The 25,932-nt window shown below is 38.6% G+C and overlaps 1 protein-coding gene across 9 annotated transcripts in view; it reads right to left on the bottom strand.

Moving 5' to 3' along the window:
* Positions 1-25,932, bottom strand: part of RhoBTB (Rho-related BTB domain containing) — a 591,168-nt gene that overhangs the window by 8,692 nt on the left and 556,544 nt on the right. For all 9 annotated transcript variants that reach the window (XM_067156992.2, XM_067156979.2, XM_067156998.2 and 6 more), the window contains 2 exons: positions 22,613-22,783; positions 3,037-3,279 (listed from right to left, as the gene is read on the bottom strand). In XM_067156992.2, the coding sequence (XP_067013093.1) occupies positions 3,037-3,279; positions 22,613-22,783 (414 nt within the window). The remainder of the gene's footprint in view (positions 1-3,036; positions 3,280-22,612; positions 22,784-25,932) is intronic.

The following is a 25,932-nucleotide window of genomic DNA, read 5'->3' as shown; positions in this document are numbered from 1 at the left end:
TATCTTTAGGCCTGCCAGCTAATCACCACTAATATGAATTTAGGGCTGTTGCCCATATGGCATATTTTCTATGTCCCAGATGCAAGCTCAGAGTTGCATGCCCCTAACTGCACAGCCAACTCGCCCGGTCATTAAGTAACTGCCATGAACAAGAAAAATAGGCCTAATCTTCTGCCCTTCTATAAATGTGCTAATATTAAGAACAAAGAAGTCAGTAATCACCAGACTGTATCACACGTGCTAATGCAATGGTCTCCGAAACAAAGTGAGAGCAAATCGACTTGAAATACTGTAAAGCAATGTTTTAGCATTCCTTTAATATCATCATTTGTTTTAATATTTTTCCTGAGAAACTAACATAATAATGGGGAATAATCTTTTACCACCTGTATTCATCTTTATTTTATGTTTCTTCCCATTCCCTGTATTTTCTCACTTTCTTCATATCCTACACTTTCCACATCAAAATGGAAGATCTGCCAAGATGGCCGCTCAAGGAGTATTGATGCCTACCATCTTGATGAAGCTGGGAAGTAGAAACGAGTTCGTTGGGGGCTGAGAAGAGATGCATTTGGTAATTTTGTGTTTGTCACCAACTTCTTTTTCTGTTGCTCCCTTTTCTTACACTGGCCTATCATTATGTTTGTCCTGTTATGTGTTTCTTTTTCATATTCCTATATTTATGTGACTTGGTTATATTTTTGTGAGGAATAAACTCTAGTGGCAACCGAAGTATTTAGATTGACTAATGCCTTCACACAATCGATCAATCACCAGCTAATCACCACTAATATGAATTTAGGGCTGTTGCCCATATGGCATATTTTCTATCAATTGTTTATCTAGTCTTTTCATAAATGACTTCAAAGAAGTTGGACAGTTACTGAACACTTCCCTTGGTAAATTATTCCAATCCCTAATTCCTCTTCCTATAAAAAAATATTTTCCCTTTTCAATTCCAACTTTATCTTCATACGTGACCCGTTGCATGAAAAGGGACCCAAAGTCGGCAATGGAAATTTTACAACAGAGCTGAACAAAAGTGTCTGGGGTGTAAAAATTGCATTTCTATGTTCTGACTTTCTGCACAACCTATGGGTCTTTTTAACAAGCAAAGTTATGCAGGGGTTTTGAGTCTTTGCAACTCAATATCATGAAAATTTAATACAATTGATAAGAAAATTAACAAAAGCTGTAACTGTGGTTTTCTCAAAATACAGTTTTCTTAATAACAACAGTCAATAATTAATATCTTCTGAAGTATTGCACCTAGAAGCATGAAATCTCTGTTAAAATGCTCAGTAACTTATCCCAGTTTTAGAAGCACAGAAAACTCAAAATTGAAAATTCCGACTTTAGGTCCCTTCCCGCGTAACAGGTCACATATTATGATCTTTCTTACTTTTAAAAACTCCGTTGAAGCTTATTTATCTGCTAATTTCATTTCATGCCATGTCTCCACTGACAGCTCGGAACATAACCACTTAGTCGAGTAGCTGTCTCCCAAGTCTTTCCAGCCCAAAGTTTGCAACATGCTGGGTGAGTTAGCCATGCAGTTAGAAGCACGCAGCTGTGAGCTCGCATCCGGGAGATAGTGGGTTCGAACCCCAATGTCGGCAGCCCAGAAAATGGTTTTCCGTGGTTTCCCATTTTCACACCAGGTAAATGCTGGGGCTGTACCTTAATTAAGGCCATGGCCATTTCCTTCCCACTCCTAAGCCTTTCCTGTCCAATCGTCACCATAAGACCCATCTGTGTCAGTGCAACATAAAGCAACTAGCAAAAAAAAGTTTGCAACATTTTTATAACGCTACTTTTTGGTTGGAAATCACCCAGAACAAACTGTGCTTCTTCTCTTTGGATCTTTCCAGTTCTAGAATAAAGAAATCAGCATGAGGGTTCCAGATACTGGGGTCTTACCAGTGACTTTTAAGTCATCTCCTTTATATCCTTACATACAACCTCTATATACCCTCATAACCATATGACGAGATCTGTGTCCTATATTTACAATTTTATTAATGTGATTACCCCAGTAAAAATGCTTTCTTACATTAACACCTAGGTACTTTACAGAGATCCTCTTCAGGTACTTTCACTCCTTCAACACAGTAATCAAAACCGAGGGGACATTTTTTTCTTGAGGAAACTTACAACCCGACTCTTCACCCCATTTACCATCTGCTGCCCATCTCACAACACTGTCGAGGTCTTTCTGCAGGCCACACAATTTTCTTGCTACTCTATACAGTATAAGATCATCCATCATCTGCTAAAAGCCTTATCTGTGATTCCAATTCTTTACTCATATAATTTATTCTGATAAGAACACATAAAGGTCCAATAATACTCCCTAGCAGAACAACACCCCCCACCATCTTAATCACAACAGGATCAGATGATGATTCACTTACTCTAATTCTCTGAGTTCTATTTGCTAGAAATGTAGCCACCCTTTCATTACCCTTTTGTCTGGTCCAACAGCCCTCATTTTCGTCTATAGTGTCCCATGACCTACCCTATCAAAAGCCTTGGATAGGTTAATAGTGATACAGTCCACTTGGCCTCCTGAATATAAAATATCTGCTATATCTTGCTGAAATCCTGCAAGTTGAGCCTCACTGAAATAACCTTTCCTAAACTTGAACTGCCATCAAACAGTTAGTAATTTTGTAAACATGTCTAATGTATAATGAAGAAGAATGCTTTCCCAGTGCTTACGTGCAATACATGATTTCAAATTTTCTCTCCTACCTCTTCAGAGTTCATGGTAGAGAATTTTTTTTTTTAGAATCCTATGGTTAGTAACTGAGATTCCTATAGTTATTAAAATTCATCATTTAGTGGTTTCTTCAGTGTTGAGTAGGAAATAGCTGGAGCTTAGACAGAGTAAATATGCTATCTTTCTAATAAAATTAAGTACTGAATGAGTACTAGGGGAAGTCAAACATAAAAGAGTTAATTTTAGTGCAGAAGAATGAGAGAAAATTCTAGGTCAGACATCTAATCTAATAATAGCCAAACTTAACAAATTACCTTGCAAGGCTCCAGCAGGCGCAAACAGTGCTCCACAACATCAGATCCTTCTGTGGAACACTGACGAGTTAACTCTTCTACGACACGGCGCTCTACCAAGGTAACAAGTCGGGGTAGGCAGAGACGATTGCCCAGCTCCAACAGATCCAAACATCGAGCTGGCGGGATGGGAGGTACATCATCCGTATACAAATATAGCAGCAACTTGTGGAATGTGTCTTCCCTGACACCAGGAAACAGGATCTGAAGCACAACAAATTTTAAACTCTAAAAAGTTAGATTTAAAAGGTCAATCTACCTCTCACAAGAAAATGTGGTGTGTTTCACTCATTACCATGCCAATTAATAATTTAAACACTAAAAAATGATGTAATGAAATCTGAAGTGGACTTACTTCATTATATGTAAATGTGATGACATCATAACATGTGCTGGTAGTGGTTACCATTTGTGTCCAGGCAGGACTGAACCCAATGCACCAAACTTTGGTAAGTCCTTTGACATTATGCCTGCTATCACTGCCTGAATTTTGATTATTTTGCTTTCAAGGTATCTGTGGTTCATAGCTTACTTTCATAAAATCTCCCTTTCAGATAACTCCATCAATAACTGGGTAACATCAGTTTAGAGAAGCACAGTGGTCAAAGTTTCTTTGAAACGATGCTGTTGCCAAAAGAGACTTTGGTCACTATGGCAAGTTGTGTGTATTATGTCCCTCTATTCTGTGGGATCAATCCAATGGAGAGTTTCTCATATTCCAACTGATTTACAAAAGTGTTGAAAATTTACTTATATGCAGTTGTATAAAAGAAGATTGGACTTATCCTCCTGCATGACCAGAACCTCTGAATGAAGGTTTTCTTCATTTATTATGAAGATTTTCACTCATCCTAATACAGCTATATTGAGGATTAATATATCGTACCTCATCCAAGAATCACCAGAATACCTGAATTTTTCTGAAGTGAAATCATCAACAGTATGCCACTCTTTTTAATTGGCCACTCTCTTCAACTTCCTCCCTCCCCCCCCACCTATCACAGTATAGTGACATAAGTCTTCTAGACAACCCTTATTCCTGTAAAAATCACCACAGTGATTGTATGGGAGATACTAGTGGTCAGTCTTTAACATTCTGAATCACTGCTTCTAATATTCTTGGATTACCTCTTGGATGGTTGTCCAATTAAAGTCCCCTAGAATTCCAGCTTCTTTGACAAGGTCCCAATGTTGGACTAGCTCAGCAGATGTCAGCCTCCAAACTTTTCTAGATACTACTGTTGACCTGCCTCCTTCATTGATACTGTTTACCAGTAAGTGCAAACAATAAACACTCTCACCTCCAAGAGTACAACAACATACTTTCCAACCATCCTGTGTGCATTCACAAGTACACAAACAATAACCTTAATGTGTAGGCACTCTCAGCCCAATGTCAGAACAAATAATAGGACAGGAAGAGAGGTACATCTGACAGGAGACATGCTGGCTGGAGGACTGTTACTCCATGTTGTAAAAATCACGTGCCACACTACAGAAAATCCTTTTCATTTTCCACACAGTGAATGTATTGGTGTTCGAACTGTATTGCTGTCTCTTCATTAGTGTTACAATTATTAAAGAAATGCCACATTTGGTAGCAAATGGAATTATTATGACACTTGTTACATAGTAACTATGATCACTACTGGTAGATAGCAAAGAAATAAATTAATAAATTCAGTATATACAATGTTTATATGTCAACTACATCAGGAATTTCCATTTCCTTGCAACATCCTACATGTAGCAGTAGTACCAACGGCAGCGATATTGGTGGTGGTGGTGGTGGTGGCAGCGGTGGTGGTGGTTGTTGTGGTTTTAACTGAACAGATCTTCTTGCACCTTGTCACTTGTTTGGATTGTAATAATTGAGGCCTTCAAATTTATACCCCAACATTCCCAGTTCTGTAACTTTTTCAGGACAGCTTATTGGCTGATGGAAATGCTGATGTTTACATTTCATGCCGCCATTTGCACTTCACTGTCACATGGAAGTACCGTGGTTTGAAATGAACTTGTGCTTCCAATACAACAAAATCCTAAACAATTTTCCTCATAGTTCCTTACTGACATGTCTAAGATTTCAGTACAGAGATTCCATTAATAAGTACACTGACTGACAGAGCAAATGCAACACCAAGAAGGAGTGGTCAGAACTTTATGCCAATTGCAGGGTAGACTGACGTCACTGAGGTATGCTCATGATGTGAAATGCGCCGCTGTGCTGCGCACGTAGCGAACGATAAATGGGACACGGCGTTGGCGAATGGCCCACTTCGTACCGTGATTTCTCAGCCGACAGTCATTGTAGAACGTGTTGTCGTGTGCAACAGGGCACGTGTATAGCTAAGAATGCCAGGTCGCCGTCAACGGAGGCATTTCCAGCAGACAGACGACTTTACGAGGGGTATGGTGATCGGGCTGAGAAGGGCAGGTTGGTCGCTTCGTCAAATCGCAGCCGATACCCATAGGGATGTGTCCACGGTGCAGCGCCTGTGGCGAAGATGGTTGGCGCAGGGACATGTGGCACGTACGAGGGGTCCAAGCGCAGCCCGAGTGACGTCAGCACGCGAGGATCGGCGCATCCGCCGCCAAGCGGTGGCAGCCCCGCACGCCACGTCAACCGCCATTCTTCAGCATGTGCAAGACACCCTGGCTGTTCCAATATCGACCAGAACAATTTCCCGTCGATTGGTTGAAGGAGGCCTGCACTCCCGGCGTCCGCTCAGAAGACTACCATTGACTCCACAGCATAGACGTGCACGCCTGGCATGGTGCCGGGCTAGAGCGACTTGGATGAGGGAATGGGTCACGCTTCTGTTTTGTCAGTGATAGTCACCACAGACGAGTGTGGCGTCGGCGTGGAGAAAGGTCAAATCCGGCAGTAACTGTGGAGCGCCCTACCGCTAGACAACGCGGCATCATGGTTTGGGGCGCTATTGCGTATGATTCCACGTCACCTCTAGTGCGTATTCAAGGCACGTTAAATGCCCACCGCTACGTGCAGCATGTGCTGTGGCCGGTGGCACTCCTGTACCTTCAGGGGCTGCCCAATGCTCTGTTTCAGCAGGATAATGCCCGCCCACACACTGCTCGCATCTCCCAACAGGCTCTACGAGGTGTACAGATGCTTCCGTGGCCAGCGTACTCTCCGGATCTCTCACCAATCGAACACGTGTGGGATCTCATTGGATGCCGTTTGCAAACTCTGCCCCAGCCTCGTACGGACGACCAACTGTGGCAAATGGTTGACAGAGAATGGAGAACCATCCCTCAGGACACCATTCGCACTCTTATTGACTCTGTACCTCGACGTGTTTCTGCGTGCATCGCCGCTCGCGGTGGTCCTACATCCTATTGAGTCGATGCCGTGCGCATTGTGTAACCTGCATATCGGTTTGAAATAAACATCAATTATTCGTCCGTGCCGTCTCTGTTTTTTCCCCAACTTTCATCCCTTTCGAACCACTCCTTCTTGGTGTTGCATTTGCTCTGTCAGTCAGTGTATAACTGATGTCCGACTCGCTGGCTGCTTGGTCAGCATCCTGGCCTTCGGTTCAGAGGGTGTCAGGTTCGATTCCCGGCCGGGTCGGGGATTTTAACCTTCATTGGTTAATTCCACTGGCTCGGGGGCTGGGTGTTTGTGCTCTCCCTGCAACTCACACACCACACATAACACTATCCTACACCAGAGTAACACGCAGTTACCTACACATGGCAGATGCCGCCCACCCTCATCGGAGGGTCTGCCTTACAAGGGCTGCACTCGACTAGAAATAGCCACACGAAATTATTAATTATTATTTAGTATAACTGATTTCCAGAAAAAAGTAGAAATGTTGAGGTTTGAATTTGAATGCCTAAATTAATCTCCATCTCAAGGAATGAACATTTTCCAGTTCTTATGGTAGAATCTGCTCTCAAAGATTGCAAAGGAAGGAGTTTTAGGGACATAGGATCAGATAATCTGGCAAATTAGGAGAAAAGTCCTATTTATCCAATACACTTATCAGCAAAGTAGCATAACTTCCATATCTTCAATGCTGTAGATTTCTGTAAATCATATCAATAGTTCACCTAACTACATATTCTCTAATAAGTGTGGGAGTTCATTATTGAAAACAGAACGCTCTAGTAAGCCATCAGAGAAATTTACTTATATGTTTTTTAGGAAAACATTAGTGTTTTAAAAGAGTATACCATAAGAAGACATATTAAGACAAAGAATGCTAGAAAATTATGAGTATAGTCTCTACAGATGAGAAAAGACAAAGTGTGTGATTGATTTAAAATTGTTTTTAATATCTCAATAAACATTTCTTAAGGAACAGAATGGTGATTCAGAAATAGGAGGAAGGAGAGATTTGATATTTCCAAGATACTAAGCAATTGAAACCATCTGAAGATGGCAAATTAGTGAAGAAATGTTTGGAAAGTATTGCTGACACATTATTTGCTGATATACTAAAGTGAGCCTCGATCTTCTGATGGTAAGAGGAAGAGTTCAAGAACCTCCAAGGTATATTCTTGAGTTTAAGTGCCTCATGTATACCTATCAATAACAGAATGGATGTTTCAGACATCGTACAGGTTTACAGCCTTTTATATGGTGCTGATAACTGCAGAAATGATATCTCTCATGCCAATGAATGAGACACAAAAGGTTTGAATATTTATTGAAGAGGAATTAAAATGGTGTATACAGTTCAAATGAGCATAGATAAATTGCATGGCATGACAACAGATGCTTCTTCCCTGGCTGCAAATAACAATAGATTTCCATGATTGTTTCAAACATGAGCTCATTTCATGCCACTATACACTTCACCATGAGCACCTTTGTGCAAACTCAGTTACTATAAAATAGAACAAGGAATGAAGCTACTGTAAGTTCATGAACTATATTTGATAAAGGGGATTGATTCATCTATAATCCAAGGAGTTCTTGGGATGATTCATATGCCAATTATCATGATGTTATCTATGTATTCATATACATTTCATGACTCCCAGGGCTCTTGGAAACATAAGGTGATAATTGTGAAGATCCTAGCTGAAACTGATACATTCACCCTCAACAACATTTACCAAATTTCCTGTGTCTTTAAAAATAAAACAGGATTAAAATAGAGTTTACAACCACCCACACCAATTCCAGATTAATTTCCAATTCACATACTATTAACAACAATAATAGATACATGAACTTTGGTGTTTACAAATTAGAATGTCAATCTTGCAGATCGTCATAATGTCAATTTTGCAGATTGTCATATGTCAGAAAAACAGGCCACAATTTTGCTATCATATACACTGAACATTACAATGCTCTTAAATATAATCACTTTTCAGCTATCAATGAACATCATAAAGAATCTAATCATGAATACACAATGATTGATCAAGATCTGAAGAACCTACATAATGAACAAGAAGACCTTTGCTTAGTATTCTTGAGAGCATCCATATCAATGCTGACCAATTCAGGAACCCTTCTTGCCAATTTAACTGAGATTAATGAAAAAAGAATACCTTACTTGAAACGTTCATTCCCTTTATTTGCCAAGAATTTTATAATAAGAACAAGCCCCGCTTCCAGCTCATCAACATAACACCGCACCTTCCCTCCCTTTCCCCAACCACCTAGCGCCTCCCTCCCTCACTCCCTCCACTCTTTCCTCTCTCCATACCAATACAGCTGAGCCAGCCACACACAAGTCTAGTGGACACAAGATCTCCAGACCAACAAGGTCAGACCATTCAAGAGGGCAACTACTCAATAAGTAAGTCACACGTTTATTTCACTATTGTTTCTTGTCTCTTAGTTTCAGTATTTTGCACACATTCATTTACCTTCTTTCCATTGCAGATCACATCTAGACTTTATAAGATCAACATATTGATGGTTTCTATAAACTGAGTTACACAACACTGTACCAGACCTTTTTTTCTAGTATTCTACATTCACTGGCTTCTGTTGCCCTCCAGATCATATGCATACATGATATATTGAAGATGGACAGTTCCCTTCAGATCATATGCATACGTGATATATTGAAGATGGACAGTTCCAACTTTGTAATGGAGATAATAACCTTGTTTTAGAGGGATATAAAAATCTGTAGACACAGAGATTTCTAACCTCACTATAACCCTGCTTGTTTTAGATATATTAATCATGTTCTACTTGGATTTTACATGATCCTTCACATTGTTTTTAGTGTTACTTATTCAACATTAATTCATGTAACTTTTTAATATACTTCACCGAAGATGACTCAAAGATGAGCTGAAATATGTTTGGCTAAAAATCTTTCCCTCCAAAGATGGATATATGTATTGAATAAGAGGAAATAATAAAAGCCTTTCTATTGGAAAGTATAAACCATCAATGCAGAATGAAACTAATAACTTGTAACTGGAGAACAGATTCTACCTGCTGGATTTCAGTGGCATTTTCTCCACTGGGGAGAACAGCACCCAACTAAAAGAACTCCTCTGCCCAAAGCCACTGGCCCCTTTAGAGAGTCAGGATATTTACCATCATCCAACATTCAGTGTTGAGTCACTGGCTGTCCAGTCTACTCCATCCCATAGCAGGTAACCCTGACAAGATTATAATAATAATGTAGCCGATGACGGCCAACTCATCAAAGAGGTCAATCCGAGAATTAATGCAGTCTGGATGAAGTGGCAAACAACAACTGAAGTCACTTGCAACCATAGGATGAAAGGTCATCTAAAATTTAAAAATCCTGTCACACTCTATGGCTGCAAATGTTGACTGACTACAGCTGAGGCAGAATGTCAGCTTAGCATAATGGACTAAATTAGACCACGCTTCCAACTACAGCATCAGGAAACAGTTTGGCATTGCACCAATCACGAGAAAATGCATCTCCCACAGTATGGACATGTTTTACGAGCATGAGCCGACACAATTGCCAAGATGGACTATCTAAGAGGTCTTTGGCAGAAGATCAAAGGGACGACCTAAGCAACATTGGACTAACACATTATTATTATTATTATTATTATTATTATTATTATTATTATTATTATTATTATTATTATTATTATTATTATTATTATTATTATTTATTTATTTATTTATTTATTTACTTACCATAAACCTTTACAGTATCTATTGCGCCCTGGTGGGTGTGTGACAGGCGTCATTCAATTGTAATTAATAACTGAGGAATATATATTTCATTTTCAGAAGCAAGAATATCTTACTTTATATATTGTAAGTATGGGCCAGTTTGAATGGTATGGTGAAACCTACCACAGACTGATATCTCCTCTAAGATTAAGAAATACAATGGCCAGCAGAATTAGTTTTCTCAGAAATTGTGACGATGAGGGAAAGAGAAAGGCAGAGTTATTTCCGAGTCAGTGGAAAGTTCCACGGCCGCGGGCGATGTTATAGTTGGAACAACGTACATGCCGAGACCAGAGTTCCTAGAAATGAGATCAGGGTAACTCCAGTGTACTAGTCGAGGGCTGGGCGCACAGTTGGTACTTAAAGAAGAAAAATATGAAACTTCTCAGTTCCGCGTAAGCTTGGACCAATCGTAAAATTCGCCGGGGAAACGCAGTCACGACAACTTCGTATTGTAAAAAGCATTAAAAAAGGGATCTCCACGGATTAAATTTATAGAAGGAAATGGATTATAAATTCGAGATATGGTAAAATTTAGAAGCCTCACCATATAATAAAAATTATTAAAAGTTATTAATTGAGGGAGATTGACTGGTGTAATTCTGGGAATTCATGGATGCTATCCGTTGATTGGCTGCAGGCAAGAGACGCTACAAACGGCACGAAATACCCCGCCTGGGAAACGGGAGTTAAATTCACAATTATATTAATTACCAGCGGACGATATTATTTGAGAATTGGCATAGAGGCTATAATAACATAATTACATTGGTAGATCCCTAGTTTAAGCCACTGGCAGGGCCGCAAATAGCCGTATGAGGATATTGGAACTGTGCGCCCTGAGATGACTTCTCTTGAACTCGGAGGAGGGGTGAGATGAATATAAATACATGGTCGTGGCGACGGAAGTAACTTACTTGTGAAGAATTGTTCGAGCCGTTACTACGCAAGTACGTGTGTGTACTCACTCGTGGAATATTATTTGAGGTGTTAGTATGTTACGTAGCACAGTGATACATGAGGTGAATTAGTTCATATTACAGTCTTGAACAGTCTACTAGCAGGAGTTTGAATATTTACAGAACTCATTAAATCAAAACCTACGGCTAGCAGTGTGAGATTCTATATCAAGTATAGGAAGTATGTTACGTGAGAATGGTCACGGGTGTTCGACGTAGTTTTACCAAGTGAACAGTCCATTACTGATACCTGGTCAGCCACGCGAATGTGAAACGGGAGAAACGCGAACAGACACGAAAGTGCTGGGTCGGAATTTCGAGTGTGCGTTGGGCCGTAAAAGATGATACCGATGTATCCCATGTTCCTAGTGTCCGGGGAAGGAATGAAGAATGTATATTTACATTAAGTGGGCTAGATAAAAAACAAAGAGTGTAAATTTTCTGTGTTAAATTCAGTGTGGATAATATTCCAGGTGTAAAAAGTTATTTGTTTTCTAAGATTTAAATATGTGTAATACTGAAAAGTGTCAAGGATTACCTCTTCAAGCAGGCATAAATACCAGTAGAATGCAGTGCTAAAACTGGATGGGGGCGATGCTCCTCGTCCAGTTTAGCAAACTACAAGGCTGAGATGAGTACCCATTAATATAAATTTGTAGATTGCTAACGTTAGCGGGATGAAATCATTTTTTTTTTAATGGTAACTTGATTGTGAAATGAGCCGTTTCCCGGCTCGTGTAAATTCAGAGATAGATAGACAAATGGAAAAATTAATATGTACATAATTAGATCAAGCACTCATCATAATTTTGATTATTTAATAGAGTAGATTAGGGTTGATTTGTTTGTTCAAGTGCTTGAAATGTTTGTTTTACGTTTCACGTAAAGATAAGATAAATATTCATTTTAGAAGTGCTCAAATGTGTTTTTCAGTTATCAGAAACTTTATAGATATTAAGGCATGTTGTAGGATTATTCAGAGGTAGAGGGTTGCCAAGTGAATTTAACTGTTGTGGGACGGAATGAAGTCCATTGAATTGTCTGTAAATATCAATGATTATTTGTGCCGTGAAGTTTCGCCAGTGGACAGAAATATAATAATCAGTAGAAGTATCAGAGTGATAATGAACATGGGTAATGCGTAAATAAGTGTTTTAATAACAATGTTTTGTGAGTAAAGGCACGGGCTTAGTTTAATAGAATGATTGCAAGTTAAAGTAATTTAAATGTGGAGATAACATGTGGCGTGGAATACTTTAATACGGGCAGTAAATTTGATTTTAATATTAATTGTTGATTTAACGTGTTTGGACTCCATAATAATCATAAATATTTGTTTACAAGCGATAGGGGCACTTGTATATGATGGTCACGCTATGTTGAAAGCCCAGAGTGGTTTGAGCCCATTTTTGAGGTCTGAATTCGTGCGGGACAAAAATCCGGCATGAGATGAAATTGAGTCGTACTGATGTTGATGAAGAAATAGATGTACCCTGAGGGCTACGTCGATATAATATGCCCATTCCGGTGTTATGAGTGGCAGAACAGAGTCTACGCACCGAGCATTAATTAGTGAATTAAATGTTTTGAAGAGTTTCAGTGGAATAAATGGACTTCAAAATGAAAATGAAGGAATAATTTAGCACTTGCAGAGATTGGATGTATTTGCCAAACTGCGAGGTGCCATGGGATTTGAGATTTGTCTTGGGAGGACATGGTGTTCCCATAAATTAACGGCAGTACAAAAATAAGGTTGCGGGTTCAAATACCGTTATTATGTCCCGACCGATGTGAATTCGGAGCTTGATGATTCATATTGGGATTTAACATATGTGACTAAATTCTAAAGATTGAAATTTAGAATATAAATTTTCGAAATAATAATAATAATAATAATAATAATAATAATGAAAATCCACAGCCGGTTTCCTGTCATCCGACCGGGTCAGGAATGGAATGAATGAAGCCCCATCTAGCGGCGAGAATTGGAATTGTGCTGGCTGCCGAAGGCTGTCGCACTTCTCTGGGGCAATGATTAATGAATGACAGATGAAAAGAAATGATAGTGGAGAGTGTTGCTGGAAAGAAAGATGACAGGGAAAACCGGAGTACCCGGAGAAAAACCTGTCCCGCCTCCGCTTTGTCCAGCACAAATCTCACATGGAGTGACCGGGATTTGAACCACGGAACCCAGCGGTGAGAGGCCGGTGCGCTGCCACCTGAGTCATGGAGGATTCAATAATAATAATAATAATAATAATAATAATAATAATAATAATAATAATAATAATAATAATAATAATAATAAGTTGAAGCAAAATAAGAAGAAAAATTTATTATATTAGTTTTTGAGAATAATAATAATAATAATAATAATAATAATAATAATAATAATAATAATAATAATAATTTGAAGAGAATAAGAATTTATTATATTATTTCGGATAATAATAATAATAATAATAATAATACCCGTGTAGGGATTTACCGGTTACGTCCATCGGGCGCATCCCATTGGAATTGGGGAAGCTTGCTGGCTCTGCCGCCAGCAGAGTCAGAGGGTAGTAGGGAAATAAAATACCACCGTGAAAAAAAAAACTGGTCCCTTGCTAGGGTTACGGCGAAGACTGGTAAATGACCAGAAGCCAGAAAATATCTTGAGGCAACCTCTAGGGCTAACAACCCTAGTTGTAAAAGGATGGGTACCCGTCCAAAGCAAAGTTAAGTCAAAAAGCATGATGGCACAACATTTTAAGAAACATACCCCAGGGGGTAAATCTTCGGATAAATCCCTCGTCGTGAACGCCACGGCGCACAAGTCTCGTTTGGATTCTGAGAGAGACTCGACGTCATGCAAGAGACGAGTCGGAGCATCTCGGTGTACCCCGAAGAGTCAAAAATCAGGCCAAAATCTAAAACCTTTCTAGCAACTTTCAACATAAATTCACTTACACAAACTGGCAAGCTGAAAAGCCTCACCAAAGCTCTTCACGAAAATCAGATATCCATAATGGCCCTACAGGAAACAAGGTACCCAGATGAAGAGATTTTTTAATCCGAAGGCTACCGATTTTTCAAGAGCAAAGCGCAAAGAGGAATCCTCAATGGAGCTGTGATGCTTGGAACCGCGTTTGCTGTTAGAACCAAGATCCTTAAATCGGTTGCAAATTTCGAACCTGTGAATGACAGATTGTCTATACTCACAATTAAATGCGCGAATAAAACCTACGCCCTAGTTAACGCACATGCTCCTACAAATGATAAGAACAAGTCTGATCCAGACGAAGTTGATAATTTCTGGGACCTACTGGATGAAAAATTAAACAAAATCCCCAAACGCCATGTCAAGCTGCTTTTGGGTGACTTCAATGCCCAACTAGGTCGTGAACAGAAGTACAAGAAAGTTATAGGAGATTACCCTGCTCACAAAAGAACCAATCCCAACGGCAAAAGACTGGTGTCCATTTGCGAAAATCACAACCTGCAGGTCATGTCGACCCACTTTCGCCATCTACCCAGAAAGCAAATGACTTGGCGTTCTCCCGTCCAAGCTCTCGGAGAGTTCCAAATTGATCAAATCTCCAGGAGAAACAGCCCTGAGATTATGAATGTCAAGGAGGCATCAATGTGGCCTCAGATCATTATATGTCTCTTATCAAATTCAAACCAATTCCCGCAAACACAAGGAAGACAACCAAACAGATCATACGCTTCGACAATGATAAACTTCGGCAAAGGGTCGAGGAGTTCCAGGAGAAGGCTAGACCAAATGACTGTGACTTTAACAACGCCAAAAGTCTCCTTGTTGAGGCCGCCAAAGACGTTGCAGAAATCAAGAGAAGCAAAAAGCATGCCTGGTGGAATAGTACCTGCGAATCAGTCCTCCAAGAAAGACTCAATGCATGGAAACAGTACTACTCTACGAAATCAGAAAATGATTGGGAAACCTACAAAACCCAACGTGCCCAAGCAGCTAGGGTGTTCAGAACTGAGAAACGTAAATATGAAAAATCTCTCATTGAAGAGACAGAACAAAACTTTAGGAAGAATGAAAGCAGAGAGTACTACAGAGCCTTCAAACGCAAACTCACTGGCTATAAACCACCATCTCTATGCTTTGAGCGAAAGGACGGCACACTGGTGACGTCAAATGAAGAAAATTGCAGCATTCTGGCAGATTACTTCAAGAATTTACTTAATTGCTCTAAACCGCAAAGCGCCATTGAGACCAAGGAACCCTTACTCAGGTACCCAGATTCCAGACCACCCGACAGAGATGAAATCAAGCGCCATATTGCCCGTCTCAAAAATAACAAAGCGCCAGGGGAAGACTCTCAGTAGTAGCAGAACCATGAAAATATGCCCCAGAGGAATCACTTGATATCTTGCAAAAGCAAATAGAAGAAATTTGGAACAAGGAGACCCTACCCGAAGATTGGAAAATAGCTTTGATCCATCCATTACACAAAAAAGGCAGCGTGAAGAACATTAACAACTACAGAGGAATATCTTTGCTACCCGTGACTTACAAAATTCTATCACTTGCCATCCTGGAGCGTTTGGAAGCACAAGTCGAACATCAAATAGGTGAATACCAAGGAGGGTTCAGAAAAGGTCGCTCAACAGCTGAACAGATCCAAAATCTCAAAACGATCATCAGATATTGTTCACATGCATTTTCTCACTGTATGTGCTTCCTAACGTAACATTTAACTATATTTACATTTCTACATTTAATGTTGATGGGTAGATCGTTCCAAAACTGCGTTGAACGAGCAAAGAAACTTAGTTTGTATGACTCAGTTCGCGAAAAGGGGGGTATAAGACACACTCCTTTGACTCTACGGACGGAGCTGTAGGATAAGGAGAGTCGAGGGAATGATGAAAGGTGAATGGCCCCTGTGAGGGACTTGTGTAAGAAGGTGATGTGGCTTTTTTTACACAAGGAGGCGATTGACGGGAGGGAAGACAGGCAGCTGTTCTTGTTAATTAGTCATTCAGCGCGACGTTAGATTCCTTCTAGTTTGTGAAGGTTAGCTGCAGTGGTAGGGTGCCAGGCAGGTAGACCGTACGTTAGTATAGGTCTCACTAGTGTCAGGTAAGCTGTCCGTATAGCATTCGGCTTGCACCCACGGAGGCTTCTGTGCATAAAGCCGAACACCCTGGCAGCTTTGCATCTCACTTCCTCTGTTCGTGTGTTCCATTTTAGTTGTTCAGAAATGGTTATTCCTAACAAATGCATGGTTTTAACTCGTTCAATATGTACACTATTAATGTTGTATATACATTCTCCTGGGTGTCGAGACCTACTTAACCTAATGTATTTACATTTGCCAGCATTAATGTTGAGACCGTTGACGTAACACCACACCACTATAGTGTCCAAGTCTGACTGTAACTTCAGACAATAATCTGTACATTGTATATCCCTGTACATTACAGAGTCATCAGCATAATGGGCTATGGTTGAGGTCACACATTTAGGTAAATCAGAGACAAATGCATTAAATAATAAAGGTCCCAGGACAGTGCCTTGACATACTCCTGAGGTTACTTTAACGGTCAATGATCGAACTCCATCAAACACAACACGATGAGTTCGACCCTCGAGAAATGACCGGAACCATGCTAGTACACTTCCCCTAACATTCATCTGTCTTAATTTTAACAAAAGTCATTCATGCGGGATTTGGTCAAAAGCTTTAGCCCAGTCCAAAGCCACGCAGTCTACCTGAACAATTTTAGATTTAGAGTGAAAGCTGGGTGGACGCAGGATATCTTATTCATAAGTTAGAAGAAACAGACATGAAAGTAGCAAGAATGATTGCTTGTACAAACAGGTGGGAACAATGGCAGGAAGGTACTCGGAATGAGGAGATAAAGGCTCATTTAGGAATGAACTCGATGGATGAAGCTGTACGCATAAACCGGCTTCGGTGGTGGGGTCATGTGAGGCGAATGGAGGAGGATAGGTTACCTAGGAGAATAATGGACTGTGTTATGGAGGGTAAGAGAAGTAGAGGTAGACCAAGACGATGATTGTTAGACTCAGTTTCTAACAACTTAAAGTTAAGAGGTATAGAACTAAATGAGGCCACAACACTAGTTGCAAATCGAGGATTGTGGCGATGTTTAGTAAATTCACAGAGGCTTGCAGACTGAACGTTGAAAGGCATAACAGTCTATAATGATAATGTATGTATGTATGTATGTATGTATGTATGTATGTAAGATCAACACTGTTTAAAAGGACACAAATGAAAGACTAACTCGAGTGAATGGACATGTTCCGATCAAGAGGCTGTAAAATTCATGTAAAAATTGCTAAAACAAGAAAAGAAAATTAAGAAAGGAAAACTATTTATAGTATATAAATAAACATACAATAGAAGAAGATATAAAAGATTAATCAAATACGTGTAAATAATAAAATACGCAACTTATAAATTGATTCGCAGCGGCATATGAGAAGTGCTACAACAAGGCCGTGACTAAAAGAAAACAATATTCAACATATCGCAATATAAACAATTAACGACTAGTAAAGCCATTCTGTACGAGAACAAATTGAAATAGTTGCAGACATATTGAAGATCTAATATAGAGACACTGATATTATATGAAGCACTATTAAGCGGAACCAAGTAGATAAATCATGTTAGAAGGCTTTGAAAATGTTATTATGTCACAGCTGATTTCATCATTGTATTTTGTCTTTTGAATCGAGTTGTTGAAGGAAACCATGGCTTGCTAAGAAGATTTGAAGTCAACTATCTGAATGATTTTGAGCTAGACTGACATGACGGAGATGACCGGCCAAGCAGAATGACCAGAATCCAGAGCGGCAGCAGATGATGACCAAATGATAGATATCATTCCGAAAAACGACGGAAAAAGATAAGTTTTTCTACCAACCTATATATCGATAAGCAGTAACAAGATTAGAATGTTTGTAGTTAAAGCCTACATTAACAGATATGTGTTTAGGGTCTTCAGAATGAGTTAAATTACATTAGATTCTTGTGAGTGATTATTTATGTCAGTGATATAAGGGAATAAGTAGTCTTCATCAAAAATAAGTCAAACCCCAGTTAGGGAATGTAATAAAGTGATAATAATGTTCCAATGAAAGCAGAGAATCCCAATTAGCCATGTTATACCGTACCATATGTGAAATGTTTATAAGAGGGATAATTTTAGGATCTTCGATATGCAATGCCAAGTGACATTATGATATGTACAGATTATATGTTACCGTAATAAATTAGGATATGTACTAAATATGCATATAGTGGCAGACTGAAGACATGTTAATGTTATTTGAGAAGATACTGATCCAATACTACGAATATTTGGAAATAAGGTTATTTGAGCGTCAAATAAGATATACAGGTGAAATATATGAAAGAATATAAAGTGATGTAAGGTAAAATGAGTTATGATGAAGACATAACGATGTTATGTGTTGAGAATGAAGAGTGTATTGAATGAATATGTAATGCTACGACGAAATATGAGATATAAATGATTCATTTGAAGAGTAAGGAAAGGAATATTGATGCACAGTAGGATCATATATGTTTCTTATGCAGTGACAGTGTATTTCCTGAGAATCCATATCCTATGTTAATGGTGATGTGGTTATACATATGTGAAATGTTATTGTAGATTAAGAGAATCTAAGTCCGGCCCTGCGGTGTAGGGGGCAGTGAGTCCGCCTGTCACCCGGAGGCCCCGGGTTCAATTCCCGGTTGATTCAGGGGTTTTAAATTGTAATGATTAATATCCCCGACCTGGGGACTGGGTGTTTGTGATGTCCTTAATCTTCCTTTCCTCACACAGAACATTCCACACTACCGCCATTCCAATTACACGCAGGTTCATACAATATGGTGCCAGTAGGTGCAAAAGATCCAAATGGGCCGATGCCCTGAACAAATAGCTTTTTTTTTTTTTAAATCATCTAAAGGAATTCTTATAAGATTGATTGGTTATGCACTTGGATATTTTAACTTAATATTTCTGTTTAGAAATCCTATTTTTCCCAAATAATGATGGCATTCCATAGATTAACATGGATAATTATTATCATATTGTGTGACAAATATAATTGAGAGTAGATTACATAGTGTCTTCAAAAATGGTTTTCCCTAGGCAAGATACTCAGAATAACTCGCATATTACATCATTAATCGATATATTTGGTCACATTTGAGAATCTTATTACCTTGTTATATACACCCAATGATGATTTACGTTAAAATGAATTAATATAAAATTAATATAATAATTTTAACTTGAATAGAAGCAGATTTGTGCTGTCGAGTGAGAAACTTATAATTTCTCCAGAAGCTTACATTGAAATGCTATGAAACCAAAATAATAATCTTGAATTAACAAAGCTTGTCCTAAGCAAAATTAATGAAAAATAATGTATAAAATGATCCTTCAGATCGATATAACCAATCACTTCCCATGCCAAGGTGCAATTTATTATTTTTCCTTATGAGTATTTCATTGAATATAATCAATAACCTATTTCTATTGTGATACATGACCCTAATAGCATGACTGTTGAAGATTACACAAACTCGGATTATTGTTACATATCAGAAGAACAAACATTAACTGAATTCTAAACTTATTTTCACAATTTCACCTTTTTCATCTACGTGATTGTTATTTTCTTGAATAAATGATTTTAGGAAAGGTTTATATGATGTGTTATTTGATGTTTTCCATTATAAGAAAGCTGTAGAATTATCCATTTACATGCAATTTCATGATACGTCAGATGGAGACGTCCATCAATCCTGATGATAGATAGGTCTAAGACATAATTCTAGTAAGAGAGTTTCTACAGATATTCCTACTATACTACACAAATATTTTACAATAATAGAATAAGCATGCTAATTTCTAATAAGATACTACAATACACCACAATAATTTTAAACTACGTTCAGATGTATCCTAAATATAATATAATATAATATTACTAAACACAAACAGAAATGAAAATGAAAATTTTTTTACTGTTAGGTTCTTCAGTCTGCCAAAATTAATTTTGAGTAATAAATTTACTATCTTAAAAAGAAAAGCATATGGTAACAGTATTATACCTGAAAAAGAAACAACTTAATTAAAACAGAATTCTATTGTTTCTTTTCAAGGTAACTTATAATACTGTTACCATTCGTTTTTCTTTGTCACGTTGTTATAAATTTATTACTCAAAATTAGTTTTAGTGGACTGAAGAACCTAACAGTGCAAAATGAACTGAGTCAAAAGTGAAAAGAGATGGCTTCAGATATTTTAAAAAATTATTTGTTATTGCGATCCCAGCAAATGGCAGGTTTGATGTATGCAGACTGCTCTTGCCTCATCACATCCATTCTCAATAGAAGCTGACTCGCTACTGCAGTTCCATCGTCCTGTGTGTAGTACCTGCCCAACGCACCCCTATCTTGTGTTGTGTCCATTTACTATGAGTGCCACACTTTCCAGGACATATGACCACTGTATGGTAGCTCCGTGCAAGTGTGAGGAGAAAAAAAAAAAGTAGTCACCCAGCCCTCGTAAATTCAGAGGTTTGGAATACTAAAAACAAGAACAAAACTGTGCAATATTACAAAGTACAGGAGTTGATCGCCAAATCAGTTAGGTTACTCAGTCCAACATTGGATATGATACCTATTTTGGATGCAAATCATATACAGACAGTTATGAACAAGAAAATGAACACAAAACAGGACAAACACAATGACAGATCAGCGTGGGAAGAGAGAGCACGGAAAAAGGAGACAAAGACAAACATAAAACACAAAAGGATAAGGATAATCTCCACTGCTTCACACAGTACAGTCTTTGAATAGATAGGCTCCCCTCATCAATCTCAGTTCTTCTACATCCATTTCTTCTCAGCCCCTGATGAGCTCCTTTCTGCTTCCTAGCTTCATCATTGGGAGGCTTTTTTTTTTTTTTTTTGAACAATCTGCTTATGTCGCACTGACACAGATAGGTCTTATGGCGATGATGGGATAGGAAAGGCCAACGAATGGGGAGGAAGTGGCCTTGGTCTTTATTAAGGTACAGCCCCAGCATTTGTCTGGTGTGAAAATGGGGAACCACAGAAAATCATCTTCAGGGCTGCTGACAGTGGGGTTCGAACCCACTATCTCCCACTATCTCACAGCTGCACATTCCTTAACCGCACAGCCAACTCGCCTGGTGAAGCCATCTTGACAGATCTTCAGTCTTAGTACAGGAAGTGTAGGATATGAAGAAAGCCAGATAAATACAGGAAAATGGAAGAAACATAAGATGAAGATAAATATATTTGGTTATTAGGACACAGGACAAACACAAAAGGAGGAAAAGATCCCAACAGAATAACATAAGCATAGCTGCTGTTAAGGAGACTGGTTCTATCAAGAACAAGCCATTACATTTCTGGAAGAGATTCTCATAACTGATAGCTGAAGAGGTACTATTAGAAACACCCATCTCAAGGTATCCTGCACTGAAAGGGCCCAAACCTTTACAAACAAAACATGAATCAACAGCCTCACACCACTTCAGGCGACACTCCGGAGATAAAAATCGATATTTAGGTCATTTTGGTGAAATTATTTTTATGACTGAAATTGAAAGGGTTGAGTTTCTCTTTTCTTGTCACGAAGTTATTCCGCTGAATTCAAACAATTTATCACTGCAATAATGCTTTGTTTGCCAACTGTAATTTTACATTTAAATCCCATTTTTCTCCCATAATATTCTGCCAAATGGAACAAAATTTGTATGGCATATGTACCACAGCTATGTTTAGAAACTGCGTATGGAATTTTTGATTGCAGAATTTTTTCAAGTAGTAGGGATTTTTAAGTCCAAAATTTTAGAACGTAAAAATTACACAAACTTTAGTACGATATATCTCCTTATATAAATTATGTACAGAAAAACTGATATGAAGTGCTTTTAAAAGAAGTATTATCTACCTAATTACGAATTTACATTAACATGTTGATTAAATTTCATGAACAAAATTGAATTAAAAATTTGAAAAGAAAAAATGTATTTTGGAAAAACTATTAATTTTTATATGTCGCCTTAAGAAAGAACCTGAAGCAGAAAGGACAACCTCATATCAATTCACATTCAGAACAATTTTTAGTTATAAACTGCAGAAGATTCATCAAACATTTTCATGAACTTACTGGCTACGAGAATATTTGAAGTTCACTTCATATAACTATTTGTATTTTTTTGAGGCAGCTGCAGTTATGCAAAATTATTATTCACTTTTGCTGACCTAGTATTACTTTTATGAAATAAAACTCTACAGGAATTTCATTTCAAAGAGGAATATACATGCTGTCATAGCAGAAGAAAAACATAATAGAATACTCACCACTTTCGCATTGCTCTCTCGAAAATCCCCTGAGAACATTGCCTTCATCATATCACATCGAGCCATAAGCATGGGCCGGTGTGCAGCATATGACCCATCATCAAGCTGGAAAACAATGTCAGAGAAGAGTCCTTGGCCCAGACATAAGTCTTGAAGTCGCATGCGAACAGCCTAGAACATAAAATTGAAGTATTATTGGTATTTGTAATTGAAAGGAATGAACAAATGCCAAAGTAAGTTATGTAGAGAGAGATAAAAGCAGACCTGGCCAACAGCTGGAAACTGCAGATGGTGATGATGATGATGATGATGATGATGATGATGATGATGATGATGATGATGATAGAGAGATTAAAACATCAAAAGGAGCACACAAATACATTGACAAGTCAGTGTGTGAAGAAGGAGCAATATATCCATTTCTTCTCAGTCTTGTCTAGCTTGTTTCTGCTACCCAGTTTCATTAGGAGTCTAAATGACACTGACGCTAAAGTTAACTTGTTTAATACGATGGTAAAGAACTTATACGACAGACATGCCCCCAAACGTCGAATAAAGGTTTCTCGCCATTGTTGTCCATGGCTAGATGATGAAACCAAGAGAATGATGGCCCACCGTGACTCTTTATTTCGACATTATAAGCAAACCCTAGATGACACAGACTTCGAATCTTACCGCATCTTAAGAAATCGCACAAAGCAATTAATCAGAAATAAAAAATGTGCATATTTCCGGAATTTAGCTAACAACATAAATTCTAATCGTGCATGGGACCAACTTAGAGCTCTGGGAATTGGAAAACATCAACAGAGACAGACAACTCCTGACATTCCACTTGACGAACTGAATGATTACTTTAGTAGAATAAATATTCAACCTACCCCAATTAACTGCACCGACTCACCGCCCTCCCCTCCAGCCAATCCACCATTCACATTTCACACTGTCACAGAAAATCAGGTTAAAAAGGCTTTGTACTCGATTAAATCAAAGGCCACAGGTGTAGACGATATTCCTATTGCTTTTATACATAACATTATGGGTGCTGTCCTGTCTATACTGACGCACATACTGAACTATTGTTTACTAAACGGAACTTTCCCAACTGTCTGGAAAACAGCCAATATTATACCGGTACCTAAAAGTTTAGACCCACAATCACCCTCTGATTATTGTCCGGTGTCCATACTCCCTGCGCTTTCTAAAGCCTTCGAACGTCTAGTATACGAGCAGGTTCTGGAGTACCTAAATAAAAATGCTCTACTGGACCCTTTGCAGTCTGGATTTAAGAAGGGGCACAGTACTGCGACAGCACTTTTGAAGGTTACTGAAGATATTAGAAATGCTATGGACAAACGACTGCTTACTATACTAATCCTTTTTGACTTCAGTAGCGCCTTTGACACTATAGACATTCAGACTATGATAAAGAAAATGGAACTACTAAATTTTGACCTGGCTGCGCTTAAGTTTTTTAGTTCTTATTTGAGTAACCGTCAACAGCGTGTAACAGTAAACGACAAGGTCTCTAAATGGAAAATGAAACCTAGTGGTGCCCCACAGGGCAGTATTCTAGGGCCCTTACTTTTCTGTATTTATATCAATGACATATCATCTGTGACAGGAAATAACACACACCACCTCTATGCTGACGATCTTCAGATTTATCGACACTGCAAGACTTCAGACTTAGATGAAACAATACAAGATATTAACAATGACCTCCGACGACTCAGTATATATGCACAACGAAATTCTCTCATACTAAACTCCACAAAATCTCAGGCAATCATAATTGGAACACGAAAATTACTGAACTGCTCAAACAATATTGCAATCCCGCCTACCCTACTGAATGGTAACATTATTCCCTACAATAAAACAGTTAAAAATCTCAGCGTAATTATGAATGAAACACTTGATTGGTCTGATCACACGAAAATCACCTGTAAAAAGATTTTTGGAGCGCTTCACCCTCTTAAACGGCAAAGGGATGTATTTCCATTTGACCTTAAGGCCAAACTAATACAGACACTGGTTCTCCCTATTCTTGATTATTGTGACGTTGTTCTAGTAGATATGACAAAATAAGAAACACTTAAACTTCAACGAGCACTGAATTCCTGCCTGCGATTTATTTATAATATCGGATACGATGTTCATATTACCCCATACTATAAGGCTCTCTCATGGCTGAAGCCTGATAAACGTCGGCAGCTACACATTTTAACGATGGTGTTTAGAGTACTAGCGGAAAGTCAGCCACTGTATATTTCTTCTAAATTCACCTTTTTATCATCGTTTCACAACTTAAATACACGTTCCAGATCCACTCTTTCTATTCCAGTGCAGCGCACAAATAAAATTAATAGATCGTTTGTAGTGACCGGCGCAAGATTATGGAATTCCCTGCCAGCTCAGGTCAGAGAAACTAGCTCTTTACAAAGGTTTAAGGTCACCTGCCGAGATTACCTGCTAAGGACAGCTAACTGAATGGCTGAAGTATGAATGTGTGCGCGTCTGAGGATTAGTCATTATTAAGAGTTCTTACTATTAATTAGTTTTATTATTAACTTAGTAATGTATTTAAATTTGTTCTCAATTCTATTAATTTTTTGTTTGGTTTTAACTATTTTAAATATCTCATAATTTTATTTTTGATTTTGATTAGTATGTGGTTACGTGGAAGAGAGGGCCTCGAGCCCTAACTTCGCCACTGAAAACAAGGCATTAATAAATAAATAAATAAATGAATAGTTTTTTTTTAACAATCTGCTTTATAATACCAATATAAATGGTCCATTATTGGATATTTACTCATTCGGGACAAATATTTCAGGTTCCGTATGGGAATCAAGATCTATATCATATAATCTGCTTTATGTTGTACCGACACAGATATGTCTTACAGTGACTAGGATAGGGCTAGGAGTGGAAAGGAAGTGACAGTCCCAGCATTTGCCTGGTGTGAAAATGGGAAAGCACAGAAAACCATCCTCAGGGCTGCCAACAGTGGGGTTCGAACCCACTATCTCCTAAATGCAAACCGATAGCTATGGAGCCAAACCGCACAGCCACTTGTTTGGTGGCATCAACAGTCACTGAGGGACTATCCTCACAGATCTTCAGTCATAATGCAGGAACTGTAGGATAAGAAGAAAGCCAGATAAGCATGCTGTTAAGATGACCCTCAATGGGTGTTGATGCCTACCCTCCTGATGAAGCTAGAAAGCAGAACAAGGTCATCGGAGGCTGAGAAGAATGAGATTGATGACACTGATGTGAAGATGTAGAGATTGACCTTATCCTTTTGATTTCCA

The sequence above is a fragment of the Anabrus simplex genome, chromosome 1, assembly GCF_040414725.1.
Source record: "Anabrus simplex isolate iqAnaSimp1 chromosome 1, ASM4041472v1, whole genome shotgun sequence".
In the NCBI taxonomy this organism is placed as follows: Eukaryota; Metazoa; Arthropoda; class Insecta; order Orthoptera; family Tettigoniidae; genus Anabrus; species Anabrus simplex.
The sequence above is the reverse complement of the archived record's forward strand: the minus strand, read 5'-3'. Positions and strand labels throughout refer to the sequence as shown.